The following is a 16,161-nucleotide window of genomic DNA, read 5'->3' on the forward strand; positions in this document are numbered from 1 at the left end:
TTTATTTGATCTGTTGTCTTTTGGAAAAAGTATAGCTAAATCCTTCTACCAATTATGGATCTATTGACTTTTTTTTACATTTTTCTTTGTTTTAGCTTATATAGTTCAGAATTATGTAGCTAAATAAGTAAAAGTTTATGATCACTCAGTTATCTAAATATGTCAATACAAAATCTTTTTATTCTAGTCAATGTTCTTTGCTTTGAATTTCATTTCATCTGATATTAATATTGCTCCTACTACTTTCATCTCAATCGCCTTTTCTTCAGATACCTCTTCTATTCCTTTATTTTTATCTTACTGTATCTTTCAGTTGTAGAAGTTGTCTCTCATCACCAGATATAGCTGAATGTTATAATCATGTTTATGCCACCCATATTATAAAAGGAGGATTTAATCTATATACATGATTACTTATATACATATAGATATTACTTATTGATAACTGTGTTATTATTTTGTTTTGCTTTTTTCCATTTTTGCTTTTTGCTGAATTTATCAAATAAGCTTTGCTTTTTATCTTTACGGTGTAGCCTTTCTTTAAAAAATTTCTCTAAAAAAGTTCTCATTAAAAAATTCACGGCACAAAAAAAGCAAAAACTATATTTAATCCCAGCAACCTCTCATTTGATTCTTCAAGATAATTAACTTAATATGCAACCTTTCAGACATTTTTAAAGAATGTATTTATGTATGTATATCATCCTATTTAACTGTTGTAGTGTGTACCCTTAATATTTAAAGATATATATTTAAACTTCAAATTTTTGTTAATTACAATCTATACTATAAATTAGAAAAAGGATATGTTTTCATGGTTCTTTCTTTTTACCTGTTATGTCCCATGCTGAAATCAGAAATAATGCTATTCATTGTCTGTGTTTCTGTGATTACAATTAAGGGTTTCTTCACAATATGCCTACATATGGGTCTCTTCTTGGCACTCAGAGGGCTCACTGAATTTGAATACTCTTTTATATATATAAATAAAGAGAGAGAGAGAGAGACAGAGAGCCTCTTTTTCTATTATTTCTTTGATTATCTTCTTCTCTCCAGTTACTCTTCACTCTCCTTTTAGAGCTCTTAGAGGGATTTTGGAAATTTTATAATTATTCCTTGTTTCTTAAATTTTCTCTCATACTTCCAAAGCATTCCTTTTGGAAGGCATTCTGACGAAATTCCCTAGTTCAATCCTTAGTTTCACTAATTTACAACTGAGTTGTGTCAACCAACATTTTCATTAAAAATTTTAAAGTCAACTTTTAATTTCCTAAGTTCTGTGTTAGATTCTTTTTCGTGAATACAAAACCCTCCTACATCTCTCCGAATGTCTTTTTCTGATCACTCTATTACTTCTAGATCCTTGGATATTTTTTCTTCTGACTTCTGACTGGGTGTCTTTCTTTCATGGTGTTAATTTTCCTGTCAACTGTGTTGTGATTATATGCTTATCTTTTGTCTGAGAATCTCTGTTTGCCAGCTCTTTTGTTTACCACTGCCTGTTTCCAGTAATTAATAGGGACAGACATGTAGCTTGTCTCGTGTGTGTGTGGGGGGGAGGGGGGTGCGGCGGGGGGGCTTTCTAACCCACCTGGCAGTCAATACATTACTGGGACACTGCCCCACCTCTCTGAGTCTAGCACCCACACTCAAGGATTTAGTTTGTGGGTAAACACAGCTGCTATCCACTACTTAACACAAGGAGAGAAGAAAAATAAAGGCAGAGCTCCAAATGTAAAGCCCCAATTAATAACTCTGATAAGCTCCTGATTAATAATCCTGAATTCCCCTTCTAGTTCATGTTTCCATTGTCTGTACCTCAAGCTTTGTCTTGCTCTCCTTTAGCTATTATAGATTTAAATCCATATTTGTTATAGATTTAACTTTTCATTGCTTGTTTTCTGATGTTTTATCATTTCATGAGCTTTTGGAAAGGGAGAGAGAATAGACACATTAAAAAAAATCAGCCTTCAATTTGCCACAATAAAAACGTCACACACTTGTATGAAAAAGGTAACTGAAAAAGTAAAACAAATAATTTTATACAGTAAATTCTTCACATTATTACCTCTTACAATGATGCCATTAATATCAGTTAATTTCAAGATTAAAATGATCAAGGATGTTCAATAGAGCCTTCTGACAATACTTCGGCCCTTAAGAAATTAAAAGCAACAAACTGTGATACCTTAAAAGAAATCCGATTAATCAGTTCTATTTTGTTCAGCTTGAGGAAATGCCAGAGAGTCAACCTAGTCTAGAAAGTGATGAATAGCTACAAATATATTACATTACTTCTTCAACAACTGTCAGGTTGCCATTTTAATTATAGGAATCTAGGAAAGCTGCTTAATTTTTTTCTGAGAACTTCCATAATTGTTATAGCCAACATCATTCTCCCCTCTCCCTCTAAAAAATCCAAAGAAATGGGCTCAGAAAGGAGAGAGGGAGGGAGGGAGAGAGAGCGGAAGAGAAAGAAGCAGGGCAGAGACTGTATCCTCTGGGCCTGGCATGTAGTTAGTATTCATTAAATATTCATTAAAATAAATTTAACAAAACAACATTTTGCTTCTGAAAAGTCTAGTATTACTCTAGCATCTTGGGGCATAATTTAGCAAATTTCCCTACAGCTTTGAACTGCTGACATATTTTATACAATACAATAAACTTTAAAGATTATGCTGTGTTTTTCAATTCTTCATAATTTTATAGGATGGTATGGTAAATACTATTAATACTATTAACAGGATTGAGTACAAGGTACAGTTAAGACCATTAAAAAAAAGGACAAAGAAAAGACAATCTAGATAAAGGAACAGATGGGACAAAAATCATGGAGGTGACGGTGAGCTTGGTTTATGGCTGGGACAAAATTGAACCAAGCCCACCGTCAGCTCCATGATTTTTTTTCCCATCTGTTCCTTTTTCCAGACTGCCTTTTCCCCTGTGACACCTCCTTTGTTCTTTCTATATGATCCTAATTGCAACTTGTACTCAATCCTGTTACAGAACTTCCTACACCAAACTGTAAGGCTTCTCAAATAGCACAGTGATAGCAACATCATCCAGTTAGTATTAATTGTCATTTTCCATACATATAGCTCAACTCATACTACACACGAAGAAAACTGTGAGATTTATTGAAATGTCTACTATACAAAAAAATAATAGGAAAAGTCAGAGTTAAAAGAAAATAGAGATGAAAATGCATTATAATCCCCAGTTGTTAGAGATGGTTCCTAGGGGCAAAGCAAAGTAGATACTCTGAGTTTCAAGATAAAAAATAAACCAGTTATGTTACACCTAACAGGAGAACACTTATCAGCATCCTCAGCTGCTATAAAAGAAAGTAGCCTTGGAAAAGTTAAGTCGCTTGCCCAATGTTCCCGGGCTTGTTTTGTTAGCGGAAAATACTGGTCTCTTGATTTCCAGTGCTGTTGCTGCAATACCACACTGAAACAAAATACGCAGTGAAAATTAGTTGCTATTATGGCAACCCCTGGGAGAAACAGAAATACCTATTCCCTTGGGAGAGATAAGACGTTAAGCTAAGAACCCAACACAAATGTTCTGTGAGGAAGTTTGGTAGAGTTGGAAGATAGGAACTGACCTGACTGCCTCTGAAGAGGAAACAGTGGTGAGGCAGCAACTTCAGAGACACATGAGATCCCTATCGCCAAGGGGGTTTAAAAGGTCAGGAAACTAATTTCTAGAATATTCTATATGCACATGCAGTCTTAGAAGAAGTGAATATTAAGTGCTATACTGAAATGTAACTGGGAAGACTAATTTTAAAAAATGTCCTAGGGCACTTCTCCAGAAGAAAACAAAAATTAAGGTCAGGTCCACATCAGCCAGTAACAGACTTCTGGGCCCCTAGATTCATTTATTTGGCTCTGCTGACTCTTTGGCTCAGTTTTCCCTTAGCAAGTGTAAAAAACGCTTGAACACCACCACCCTGGGATTCTGTTCAACCAATTTAGATAGCTGTGGCCTTTAAACTCACATCCAAGTGACTTGGCTTCATACCAATATTATTTCCCCTAGTATAGCCTAAGCCTAAGTGAGAAAGTACACAGCTCAGGGAGCCAGGAGTTAACTGGCTGCTCCCAGTCCAGAAAGGTCTAGTTCTTTTCCTTGATAAGGAAACAATACTACATCAAGAAGTTTCGATCATTCAATAGTACATATCACACTGGATCCACAACTATGAAAAGAGAATTAGTGGAAATACCACTGTCTATTCTTAAAACATCTCTCTTGAGGCGCTTTAGGCAATTTAGTTTTTCTTTTCCAGCCCAATCCCTCGGGAAATAAGTAGTAATGATTTATTAAAAGTTACATTTTACAGATAAGAAAACAACAAGAAGTTCAAATGCAGAGAGGGACAGAGTGTCTTGAGGCGACATGCTACTTGCTGAACCACATTTCTTCCTCATAATTATACCGATGCAAAATATTCACATTTACTTGTATGTAGTTGAATGCAATTTAGCTTATAGCAAAGTCACAAGGTATTTTGTGGACCTGCCCTCACTTGGGTCCCCACTCTGTTCTGTCACGTTCCTTTGCCAAGGTCACAGTTTCTTGCCACCTCTTCCATAGAAACCCAGTTTTGGAGATGTCTAAAACAGTTTTTGAATGGTAAGTTGCTTTTTCCTATACCAGCAAGCAATCTAGGTAACTCGTCCCTTAAAGCACTGTAGCCATAATAATCTCAACTGTCTGCCCATACTGTTTCTTTTTCAAATATACAACCTGTTTATTTGTTTATACTGTCTTGATTCTTCCTCTATCTTTGTTGTATAGCATGACTCTCAGAATCTGTAAGTACATTAAATTCATAAATATTTAGTTGGATTATTATTTTATTTGTTTTTATATGTGTTGGGGGTCTTCCAGTAAGAACCAGAAAACCTACTAGACAAATTCTAAAAGAGCTTTAACACTTGGATTATTTTTTTAATATGCAGTGGTAGTGGGGCTATGGAGGGAATAATCATAATAAACATAGAACTGTGAAAAATGCATCGGATAAATATTTAAGAGCTATTCTTCCCTTGGAAATAAGTTTTAACTAAAGTTTCTGAAGGAAGAAAGCGTTATTTTGGTGAAAGACATCAAATGGCCTGGGTAAAAAAAGCAGAAATTAAAAGAAGCAGGCAGCAGTACCCCCCAGGTTGCCTGTCAAGAAGTTTGCCCTGTACAGTTTCTGGAGAAGAAATGCAAATAACCTGGACAGATTAACAGCACCTGAAGATAACTAGCAGGATACAAAGAAACAGCACCTTTCACTATGCAGAGGCCTATTCCTCCAGGCAAACAAAGAAACAGGACAGAGTCAACATCTGTTTCATATAACAGCTTGGCTGCTGAAAGAAGCAACCTTTAAAAAAAATGGTTTAGCTGACAATCCTCAAAAATCATCCAATCGCGATTTCAGGGGCTTAAGTAAATGGTAATTGAACAGAACTTGCACTTTCCACATGGTCCTCAGCACCTTCTGAAAAAGAGAAGTTGTCTTTTCTTTAAGAGAAAAGAAAATAAAGTTCAAACAAAAACCTTCATGAACTTCCCTTTTGACTGACAGCTAGCAACAAAGAAAACTGAAGCCTGAGAGACAGCTAACCGCTTTTGAGCTTTCCTTTGCCCTTCCCAATGTCGACTGGGAAGACAAGACCCCAAAAGCGTACACTGGATGAGGATGGCGGCTGGGATTCAGGGCGGGGAGAGACGACGAATGGACAATTCAGACAAACCCATTAGATTATTAAAGAAAGAAAACAAGTCAGTTGATAATACCAATCATAGCGTCAGAATTTAGTTAAGGAAAGAAATTATGACAATGTCTGGATCTTTATCAATAATTGGTAACAAACTAAATGTGTTAAGAAATGAAATTTTCCTCTCTAGATTGTATCAATTTACAAAGGAAATTTCAAAATCAAGAGGACAATTTCTATAAACTGTTTGTAGATTCGAGAACTCGAAATTTCTAAAATGAAAAATTGTGAGAGCTGTGATATCACTGCAGTGACCACTGCTTTCAACCCAGCTAAATGTCTGATGCTTCACTTACCTTAGTAATATGGTTAAAATACATATGCCAAATAGAAGAAAGCAATTAAGAGGCACTGTGATAGAAGAGATTTTTCAGGTGGAATAAGACAAAAACATTTAATATGAATGCACGTGTGGTGCCAAAAAATATGCTAGGCAGCTAACCAAAAGACTCCCTTCCTGGTAACTTTTCAGCTTAAACAGGTACAATGCAGTGAAGAAAAAGGTCACCTTCTCTACGAGGGAGAGAGGCATGACCGCAAGGAGAAAAAGCAATCAATATGTGATTTGTGTTATTTTTAAAGACCTTGAGAAAAAGACTTTATTGAAAGATGTTTTGTGGGGGGTAAAAAATGGGGAAGTGACGGTGTAATTGTAATAAAAGTAAATCTTCCAAAAATGTTAGCTATGGGCCGTGTGACCTCTAAGTACTTTACCTAACATTAACTAATTTAGTCCTCACAAGGATTATATGATGTAGGAACCACTATTACTACATTTTACAGATGGGAAATAGAGATACAGGAAAGTGGTCTTGCCTAGAATCATACAGAATGGCTGGGCTTTAAAACTAGTCACTAGGAGTAAAGAAAATTCTTTGAAAAATTAATCTTTTTGGCCATCCAGGATCCTAGTAGGTGTCTTGCACAACATCCAGAAAAATAAAAATAATAGAGCAAGACAAGGGAAGTAATATGTTAAAATTAAAAGAGAAAGAATTTCGATTAGTTTCAACAAAAACTTTCCAAATGAAAGACTATGCAGGGAAAAAAAGTTCACAGAGCAATATATTACAGAATGTCCTTCACAGGAATCAGAAAGAACACTCAGCCTTGCTGGATGGTATTTAAAAATCCCTTCAAGTACACAGTGATTAAGCTAGAAATCTGTTCTAGACCTATGAGTAGTATCTGGCTTTAATTGAGGAGAGAAGTTAAGTAGACAAGAATCTCCCCTTGTGTCTGTTATCCAGTCTATGATGGAACTGTGCTTGTCTTGACACTATAACCACCATCATCTTCTACAACACACTCTGGCATATAATATGCACTCGTATTATTATTCAATGGATGAGTGAATTCGAAAAAATAAAAGAATACGAAAAGGTCATGTTTGTGGAAGATTCTAGATAGTTTGGAAAGTTCAGGTAAGACTTGGGTTCAGAAGGCAGTCTTGAAGAAATGAGAAAAGGAAAATATGACTATAGCAGTGGAGTCAGAATTGTAACTGAATAAAAGTTTGACTTGAAAGACCTCTAAATAAAGAGCGAGATAGAAAACAAATGAGGAAAGCAGCAGCAATAACTAGAGATTAAATCCTATAAAAATTTTTGAGTAGAAACAAGGTGTTCATGTTTTATCAACAGTGTTAATGAAAATAATGCCAACATGTGAAGACTTTAAATTGTGAATATAATAATGACAAAAGCAGCAGCAGATAACATGTGGAAACACTTCTCTTGCCAGGTACTGAATAAAATGTTCTATGTATAGAGTTCACTGGTTAAGCATAAACACTCAGATTGATTCCCACCTCCTTCTCCAAATAACCTGATCACGGTGCTCAATCTGTGTCCAGGTGTCTTGTGTCCCATTATCTGTGAAATAATAGTAGCATACACACTTTAGGTATGAAGTTGCAAAGATTAAACAAAAATTGGCGGGGGAGAGGGGCAGGGAGAATGGGAATAAGGAAACAAAAAGAAAAAGAAAATTTAGGGATACAATTTTATATAAAATAGGCAAAATCAGTCCGGCCACAGTGGATGTGACAGGTAGATGAAGGAGAGCAAGTCATTCTTAAAATAGTGAAAACAGAACTTGCCCATGAGACCACCAGGCTGGACTGATTATTTCTATCTTTGTATCATCCCTAACCTTGTACTTATTTTGGCCCCCTTAATTTCATTATTTTTAAAAAGTTCATTAATTTCAAATATTTGTTTTCATGAATGTCTCCATCACTGAACCATGTGTTCCTTGAAGGCAGGGAATATCTTTTATTCCCAGCCTCTAGAATTGTGCTTAACACGCAATTAATTGCGCTAGAATGATTGTGTGAATGGTAGGAAAAGACCATATGAGAAACATTAATGTGAGTGAGAATTATACAGATTGTTAAGTGAAAGATATAGAAACACCCTCGTAAAAGAAAACCAAATGATAAAAACATAGAATTATATATGTATATATGTCATACATATAAATTACATATACACATATAAAAACATCTACCAGCTATGTGTATAAACATGAAGTTTAGTATAAGTCCTCCTCAAAGTGACTTTCATTTAACTCCACTGGTCATTGTTATTTTTCATTCCATACTATTTCTTCTTACTAGATAAGAAGCATAAGTTCATGCCTCTTCCTGTTTTGAAGAAGTGAGAAATTTAACTTAAGGTTGAGAAGGGGGTGTGATGGAGAGCCTTGGAACTATCCGAAAGGGGCAGAAGAAGGAGTTAGCAGGAAGGAGCCATGCTGATTTCCCGAATCAAGGATAAACCGAACTATCTGAACATTCTGTACTTCGGCAAACTGTGGCTCTCAGTATCTGCTATCTTTACAACTATCCTCTTGAGCTTCTCCATGATTTCAGAATTTCTCGGTGGATTGACAACCCAACTGAACTCTGATTAAACCTGTCTTCTGAGCAATCATCTATTGGTGAATAAAGTTTCATATCTTCACACACTGATCCTAAAGCACTCTACTCTTTTCTCCAGAACTTAGAAATTCTCATTTGTCTACAGCCATGCCACCCTGAACAAGCCTGATCTCGGAAGCTAAGCAGGGTCGGGCCTGGTTAATACTTGGATGGGAGACCACCTAGGAAGACCAGGTTCTGTACGTGTAAAAAATAATAAGTAAGGAATTGTAAGCTGACAAGGTCCTTGCAATCTGTGAGGTCAACCAAGGGTTGCCTTGCCTGATTAAAAAAAAAAAGAAAGAAAAGAAAAGAAAAGAAAGAAATTCTCATTCAACTAACCTCCTCTCAAATGACGTGATTTCAGTAGGTCATAATTCTCCCTAAATGCCACACACCTGGTTTTGGGAGGGACTCCTTGGTATGTAAGATATCCTCTAACTCCTAGGAAAGCAGTACTCTCTTTACATGTGTTAGCCTACTTTTCATGCATTCCTGGGTGAGACATGACCTAGTGCCCAGTCCTATTCCAGGCAAAGTAGGTCCTCAAAAAATTTTTGTTAAATAAGGAAATTAGTGAATGAACCATCGATGAATGAACTCTTGCCATTGCTTGCCTCTGAGCACGTGACATGGGATACAAAATTCTACTCAGAAAATCACCTTGTCCTTGAGACGGACAGTCTATCAACTGAAAATAGAACTATTAAAATTGAGAGGCTAGAATAGCACATGCCAAACACTACACATCATTAGCCTCGGACTAATGCACTTGTCCCAATCTCTAAAGCCATATCTTTTCCCTTCATCTCAATCTCATCACAGAATATGCATGAACTAAAACATTACTACTAAACCCTATGATACGCTCTCCCTTGTAATCTCCATTTCAGAAATTGTCAGGGCACAGTTTTATTTCAGCAAAATTAAACTTGCTTCTGAACAGACAGACTCTCACCATATACACACTGTCCTCTAATTTGGTCTTTTATTGTACAGTGAGTCCTCACTTAACATTGTCAATAAGTTCTTGGAAGTGCAGTGAAATGATGTGTAGTGAAACCAGTTTTACCATAGGCTAACTGATATAATAAGCAAGAGTTCCTATAGCAAAACAATGTTATAACAAAACAATGCTGAATAAAACTACATTATTTGAGGACCTGCTGTACTGAATTTCAAAGGCACAAAGTCAAAGCTAAGAAAATTTCTTAAAGCATTAACTTGTTTTAATTGTCCCAATACAGTCACTATTTATATCACCCAACTAAAGATCTATAATAACTTGTCAGTTAATCAAGTTTCTCACACATGGAGAGTGTTCAATGAAATTTCTGTATCTAGCCTAGTAATAAAATACTAAGTATCAACCAACAGAATTCTCATCTATAAATTTTGATTCTATGGACTTTAACAATATGTTCTCTGACTACAATACTATGAAGCAAGAAGCAAGAGTCACCAGAAATCACAAAGTAATATTAAAAAATTTGACCTAAAGAAACATAGTCTTTTAAAATTTTTACATGAAAAAATTATTCTATTACAAGAACATCCATGTTTTATGGCTTTTGTAGCCAAAATGATAAAACCAAGTGTCTTAAAGGAAAATCAGAATTTATCAACCATAGTTGATTTTAAATAACAATGTAATAAAAGTCAAAGGTAGCTATAAAACAGACTGACAGAAGTAAAGTTGTCCTAGATATAGCTCTCTAAAATAAACACCTGAAAAGATCAGCTAATACATTATGACATAAAAATAAAAAGGCATCAAACACTATTGAAATGGCAAAGTTTGAGTTTCAATTTCATCAAGTTAAAAATAGGTCACAGTTGGTGTGAGCTTTAAAAAAAACAGGGTAAGGTCATTATCACAAAGCGATTCAAGAGATAGAAGAAAACTTTCTTCTAAGTCATTAAACTCACCGATATTATACTGAACCCCAGAGCACTTACCATTTTCCTGCGCCATTAGAGAATTTAGTAGGTTCACTGAATTGACTGATTTCTTTGTTAACCTATTTACATGGGTTAAGACCCTGACTGACATAAAACACAACCAAAAAAATCCCAGACAGAGAGTGTAATGAAAGGCTGAGTGATGTATAGTTTGGGGGTACAGCCTATCCAATAAATGTGCTTGACCAGCAAAGAACCCATTGGCAAAGATTTATTATCAGAAAAAATACATTCTAAAAAGATTTGATACAATAAAATCTGCACTATAAATAAAAACTACTCTAAAATACAGTTCTTTGCCCTGCATAATGTATAGCTTATTTTTCTGATCATGTTAAATTCTCTTGATACTTTTCATTCAAAAATAAACTTTTGAACAAGTAAAACTAAAGAGTATAGTGTATGAAATGGTACTAGTAGTATAGGTCTTTAAATCATGCAAAAGAAAACAAAGTTTATATTAGTTAGAACTCTTCAACAACCTTTAAAACACATATAAAGAGAAGGAAATATTTCTAGGAAATGTATTATCAAGAGAAAAGGTAAAAATGAACCACCTACTAGAATAATAAATCATTATGTTTTAATTAAATGTAACATATTAATAGCAAATTAGTAAAAGTTAAAGCTAGACATAGAAATGATTTAAAATGTTATACCTCCAAGTTCTTTTACATTCAAGATGGCATTCTGGAATGGCACTGCTTTTATACTAAAACCTAAAATTAGAAAACAAAAACATAAAAAAAAAAAAAATTAGTAACAACTTTTAAAAATGCAAAAGATGCTCAAATCTTTCTTTTTAGGCAGATTGAGTTACTTTTCATGGCTCAATGAAAACATATAATTGCCAAGATAAATGGATAATCTGATATTACCTTCCACCATTTTTTAAAACATAGTTGTGTATTACAGTAAAATATAACTCTTTTCTTCAAAATATTGCCTTATTCTTTAATTAAAATATAACATCACTGTAAATTTTATTAATTGTAGGAAAGATACTTGGAAGTATAGAGAAACTTCAAAGACAATATTAAATCTACTGAGAGCTTTGCATCTATTTCTAAAATTAATTTTCTTTCACATATAACTCAGTAATCCTAGAGATTAAGGTATCTAAATTATAACCACTTTATATTAGATGTACACAGTATTTGTTAGTGTTTTAAGGATATGGTTAATGTCATACATACATTTTTCTTAAAAGTACAATCATAATTATCCATTTATGAGCAGGCAATTATTTTATAGTGCATGTAATAAATGATTTGTTATAAAATACATGATCAGAGTATAGTTTTATAATTAACTATGTATTTAGGACTTAACTATCATCATTTAAGTCAAGCAATTCAGTTCTAACATACGTGAGTGTGTATATATATACATATACAAAAATATACATGCACACATGTAAACAAATATATACACTAAATATTTCTGAAATGATCCGCAAGAAAGTGTAACTTGTAAAGATTATTGAGAGAACTGGAGATCTAGGGGTCTTACATAGGAGAATTCTTTTGTCTAATTTGAATATTTCACCATATACAAGTACTTCTTTTTCAATTAAAAGCCCTACTAATTTTTAAGTTAATTTATTCAGTAATTTTCTGAGCACCCAATCAAGATTTTAAGCATTACTTAATATGTTCAGTCACAAGATAAATTAATAGTCCCTTTTTTCAAGAAATTATCAACAGAATAAAAGAGAAGACACAGAAATACTTTTCATTTGAAGCAAATTATGATAAGTGCCTGGAAAGGTAAAAAATATAAAGTATGATGTGGATAAGAACAATTATTTCACATGGTTGTGCTTTACTTTATGAAAAACAGAGAATCAATATGTGCCTTTTAATATTCTACCCTATTATTACCACTCCTTTGTTGTATATTTTCCTAGCACTTTAAGATCTGATATATTATCTTCTATTAAGGTAGTGAATATCACGTAATGGTTCAAAAGTGACTTTGGAGTCAGACAGAACATGTTTAAATAAGCTCTGTTACTGTGGGCAACCTACTAGCCCAGACTTTCACCGTTTGTAGACTGGGAATAACAGTATCTAGTTCAGTTGTTATAAGGATGAGATAATGTATGCATTGCTTATCACAGTGCCTGTACAAATACGCATGCAATATATGATTGCTGGCATTAATATTTCAATTGATACTTTACTGTTGATGATTTAATCATTGGGTGTGCATATCTTCTGCAAGCCTGATCATAGACTCATAAGATAGAAATCCTGGGTGCTATTCTTTAATCTAAGTACTTAATCGGAGCTGTCAATGTTACCACTGAATGAAAAGTATCTTTGTTGGAGTGATGGAAGTGTGAACAGCTGAAATTTGCTGTACAGAATGTAAATATTCATTAGGCTCTCTAAGAATCTTCCAAAACATACCCTTCCTGTGTGGGTTTACTGCAGACTGACACAGTGAGCACAGCACTAGTTAATGGTGCATGCAGGAATGAGGAGGCAGCCGCACGGGGCTGCAACGCTGGCATGTACCTGGGCCTGCAGCAAAGCCTCTCCAGGTGTCTGGCCTCTGGGAAATTAAGGAAAGTCGGTGCCAATCACAATACTCCTGCTGGCACTAAAATCCGCCTGCAGGAGACTTGGATGCTTGAATGTATCTACCTACCTCACAGGGTAGGTATGGATTAAAAGGCAATGATTTTGAAATCCTGAAGACGAAAAGCCCTATGCAAATGCTGAACAGTCTATTAGTGGTTATGTTCAGAACAACTCCAGTAAGGATTTTCCAGAGAAATGGCACAGGCCCCAACTCTGAAAAAGAAAGTTCTGAAGCACAACAGCAATGTTTCATCTGCTTTGATTCTTAAAAGCTGACAATATGCAGGCACCCAAAGGGAAGTAACATCATTCCAGAAATTGCCGCGCCCATATGCAAAATACAATTTTTGAAATGTATTCTTCCAACAGGCAGATTATATCACTGTTACCATCTTTAATCCCCGCATAGATTTCATAATAAATTGACTACAAAAATGTCCTCAAATGTCCACGCTAAGCAAAGTAACCTAGCAATGTTATTTATAGGCATATAAATGTTTCTGCAGAGTACTCATAAATGTTTTCTCTCCAAATAGAACATGTGTGGCTAGATTTATACTGCAAAGGTATACACAGTCTTCCATTTTGCTGTCTTCATATTATTTTTACAATAAAGCTGTGGTAATTAATGTTCAGAGGATTAAGCCTAAATAATCAGGCCAGAAAATAAGAAAATGTACTGTTCATGAAAAGAAATAATATTTTTCTATTTCAGTCATGCTAAATGTTTACAAGGATTAAAATGAATTAAAATTTAAAGACATACTTTCAGTTCACCAGAAGGGCAATCAAGAAGGGTGACGATCAGATCAACCACATTTTATTTCTTTACATTGGGTTAAATGAGGTCAAGATGGGAAGTTAACATTTAGTAGGAATACAAAGGTCAAACCATCAAAATACCTTTCTTAAAGGGCTGCTAGGAGGAATAAAAACCACCTGATAGTATGAGGTCTACAGAAATAATGCCTGAGTTCAAATTCTGGCTCTATCATTATTAACTGACTGAACAAGTTACTTAATTTCTCTGTGCCTCAGTTTCCTAATCAGTAAATGAGAATAGATGATGCTCAGTGCTATAAAGTGTTTTTTGTTTTTTGTTTTTTTTAATAAATAAAACTAAAAATCCAGGACACTTATGGTCACCAAATGACTACTGGATGCTTTCCAGTCAAGATCATGTATGGCCTTAAGCTCTGATATATTATTAAAGCAGTGGTAAAAATAAGAGTTGCTATAGTAGCAATCAAAAACAAACACATATGGAGAACTTCTATAGACTAAATATTTGTAGTCTTCCTTAGCACTTGCTTTCCCTCTTTCCCAAACCCAATCACCAAATCCTGTCAATTCCATCTGCAAAATAGTTCTCACACATGTCTATTTTTCTCCATCTTCACTGCACGACTGCAGTCAAACCACCAACATCACCATCTCGATGACTGAATGCTTTGCATCTGTTATTGGCCTCCTCAACCATCTCCACAGATTAGTAGAAGTGATCTTCTTGAAATACACATCTCTTTATATCACTCCCTTAGTTAAAAAAATTGATAGCTTTTCACTATTCAGGATAGAGTTCAAAGAAGCTAACAAGGCCCTACCTGATCGAGTTCCTCTCTCCTCCAGGCTTATTTTGTACTCTTTCTCCCTCCACTGGTGTTCTTCAGTTCCCAAAACAAGCTATGATTTTTTTTTTGGTGGTGGTGGGGCAGGAATCCATGCTCTTCCAGCACTCAGTACTTCCACGTGATTTTCACAGTTGTAATTACATATCAGTTTATTTGTTTTATGTCTGTCCCCTAGCTAGACTGCCCAATAATAAAGAAAAAATGTATAGTGTATTCTCTATGCCAGTTCTAGGCACAGAAGGATCTCAATATTTGTTTGAAGATCCGTGCGAAGGGCTTATATTTATTTCCCAATTTAGCTGTCACAGCAATCCTAAAGTTAATGTCGGTACAACTCTCCAAGGAGGAAAGTGAAGTCTAGAGGGGTTAAGTACCTTGCCAAAAGCACTAAGTGCCATACTCAAAACCTGAACTCAGGTCTTGTCACCAGAGCCCATCAGAGCTCTACATTATAGCACCTCCTCCACATACCAGCAAACTGATAAATTCATAACATTTTGTCCAATTTTGATCCTAAATATGGTGAAGTTAATTGGAAAAATACACATATCTAATAAATGCACTAATTTATTTTCTCTCCTATTTATAAATAATCCAACACAAGGAACCAAAATAAGTGTTCTCAGGTCTATACTACATTGCCTGCTTATTAATAGAAAAATAATAGCATGAGTTTAGAAAGTACTTTTTACTAGATATTATTAATAAAACCAAGACTTGGGGAGGGAAAATGTCCAACTGACTCAGCCATGACAGTATACTCACTCTGTTGTTGCTTCTTTACAACATAAGTGTCCTCTGATGCACTCCACAAGGAGTCAGTGTGCTGATGTGAAAAGACCACAGTCCTAGAAGTCCTGGCCACAGATCTTAGCCTCATCATCCCTTTTTTTCTTGGCCTTGAATCCCTCATCTGCAAAATTAGTGGACTAGATTTGCTCCTTAAAGCCTCCTCTAACATTAGGATTCCATTATTTATATTAAGCAAGAAAGAGAAATTAACTAACAACTAAGTCGATCATCAATGGCCTCTATTTGGCTGAAGGCCTCATGGGGAGGTCTCCTCAGACTCCACACAAACAATCTGACGGCTGAAGCCTACGTTACGCAGTCATTTTTTCCTGGCCTATCTCATCTGCGTTAGTAAGACTGAAATCTCCCCTAAGATTTAACCCCACACATTTCAATAAGTATATGACTTAGTAACTCTTTGGGGAAATAATTGTTTGCATAAACTTTCAGGTTTTGTCTTTTAGTCCTTAAATCCAACAGAA

At 35.0% G+C, this 16,161-nt stretch overlaps 1 protein-coding gene and 1 non-coding gene across 4 annotated transcripts in view; both read right to left on the reverse strand.

Annotated features, from left to right (window-relative positions):
• ARL15 (ADP ribosylation factor like GTPase 15) overlaps nucleotides 1-16,161 on the reverse strand; it is a 386,031-nt gene that overhangs the window by 214,919 nt on the left and 154,951 nt on the right. For all 3 annotated transcript variants that reach the window (XM_011380605.2, XM_023523614.1, XM_011380606.2), the window contains exon 3: nucleotides 11,328-11,387. In XM_011380605.2, the coding sequence (XP_011378907.1) occupies nucleotides 11,328-11,387 (60 nt within the window). The remainder of the gene's footprint in view (nucleotides 1-11,327; nucleotides 11,388-16,161) is intronic.
• Nucleotides 4,890-4,951, reverse strand: LOC111731782. The gene has a single exon (XR_002777314.1). It is a non-coding gene; the product is annotated as a U7 small nuclear RNA (small nuclear RNA).

The sequence above is a fragment of the Pteropus vampyrus genome, unplaced genomic scaffold (genome assembly GCF_000151845.1).
Source record: "Pteropus vampyrus isolate Shadow unplaced genomic scaffold, Pvam_2.0 Scaffold397, whole genome shotgun sequence".
Classification (NCBI taxonomy): domain Eukaryota; kingdom Metazoa; phylum Chordata; class Mammalia; order Chiroptera; family Pteropodidae; genus Pteropus; species Pteropus vampyrus.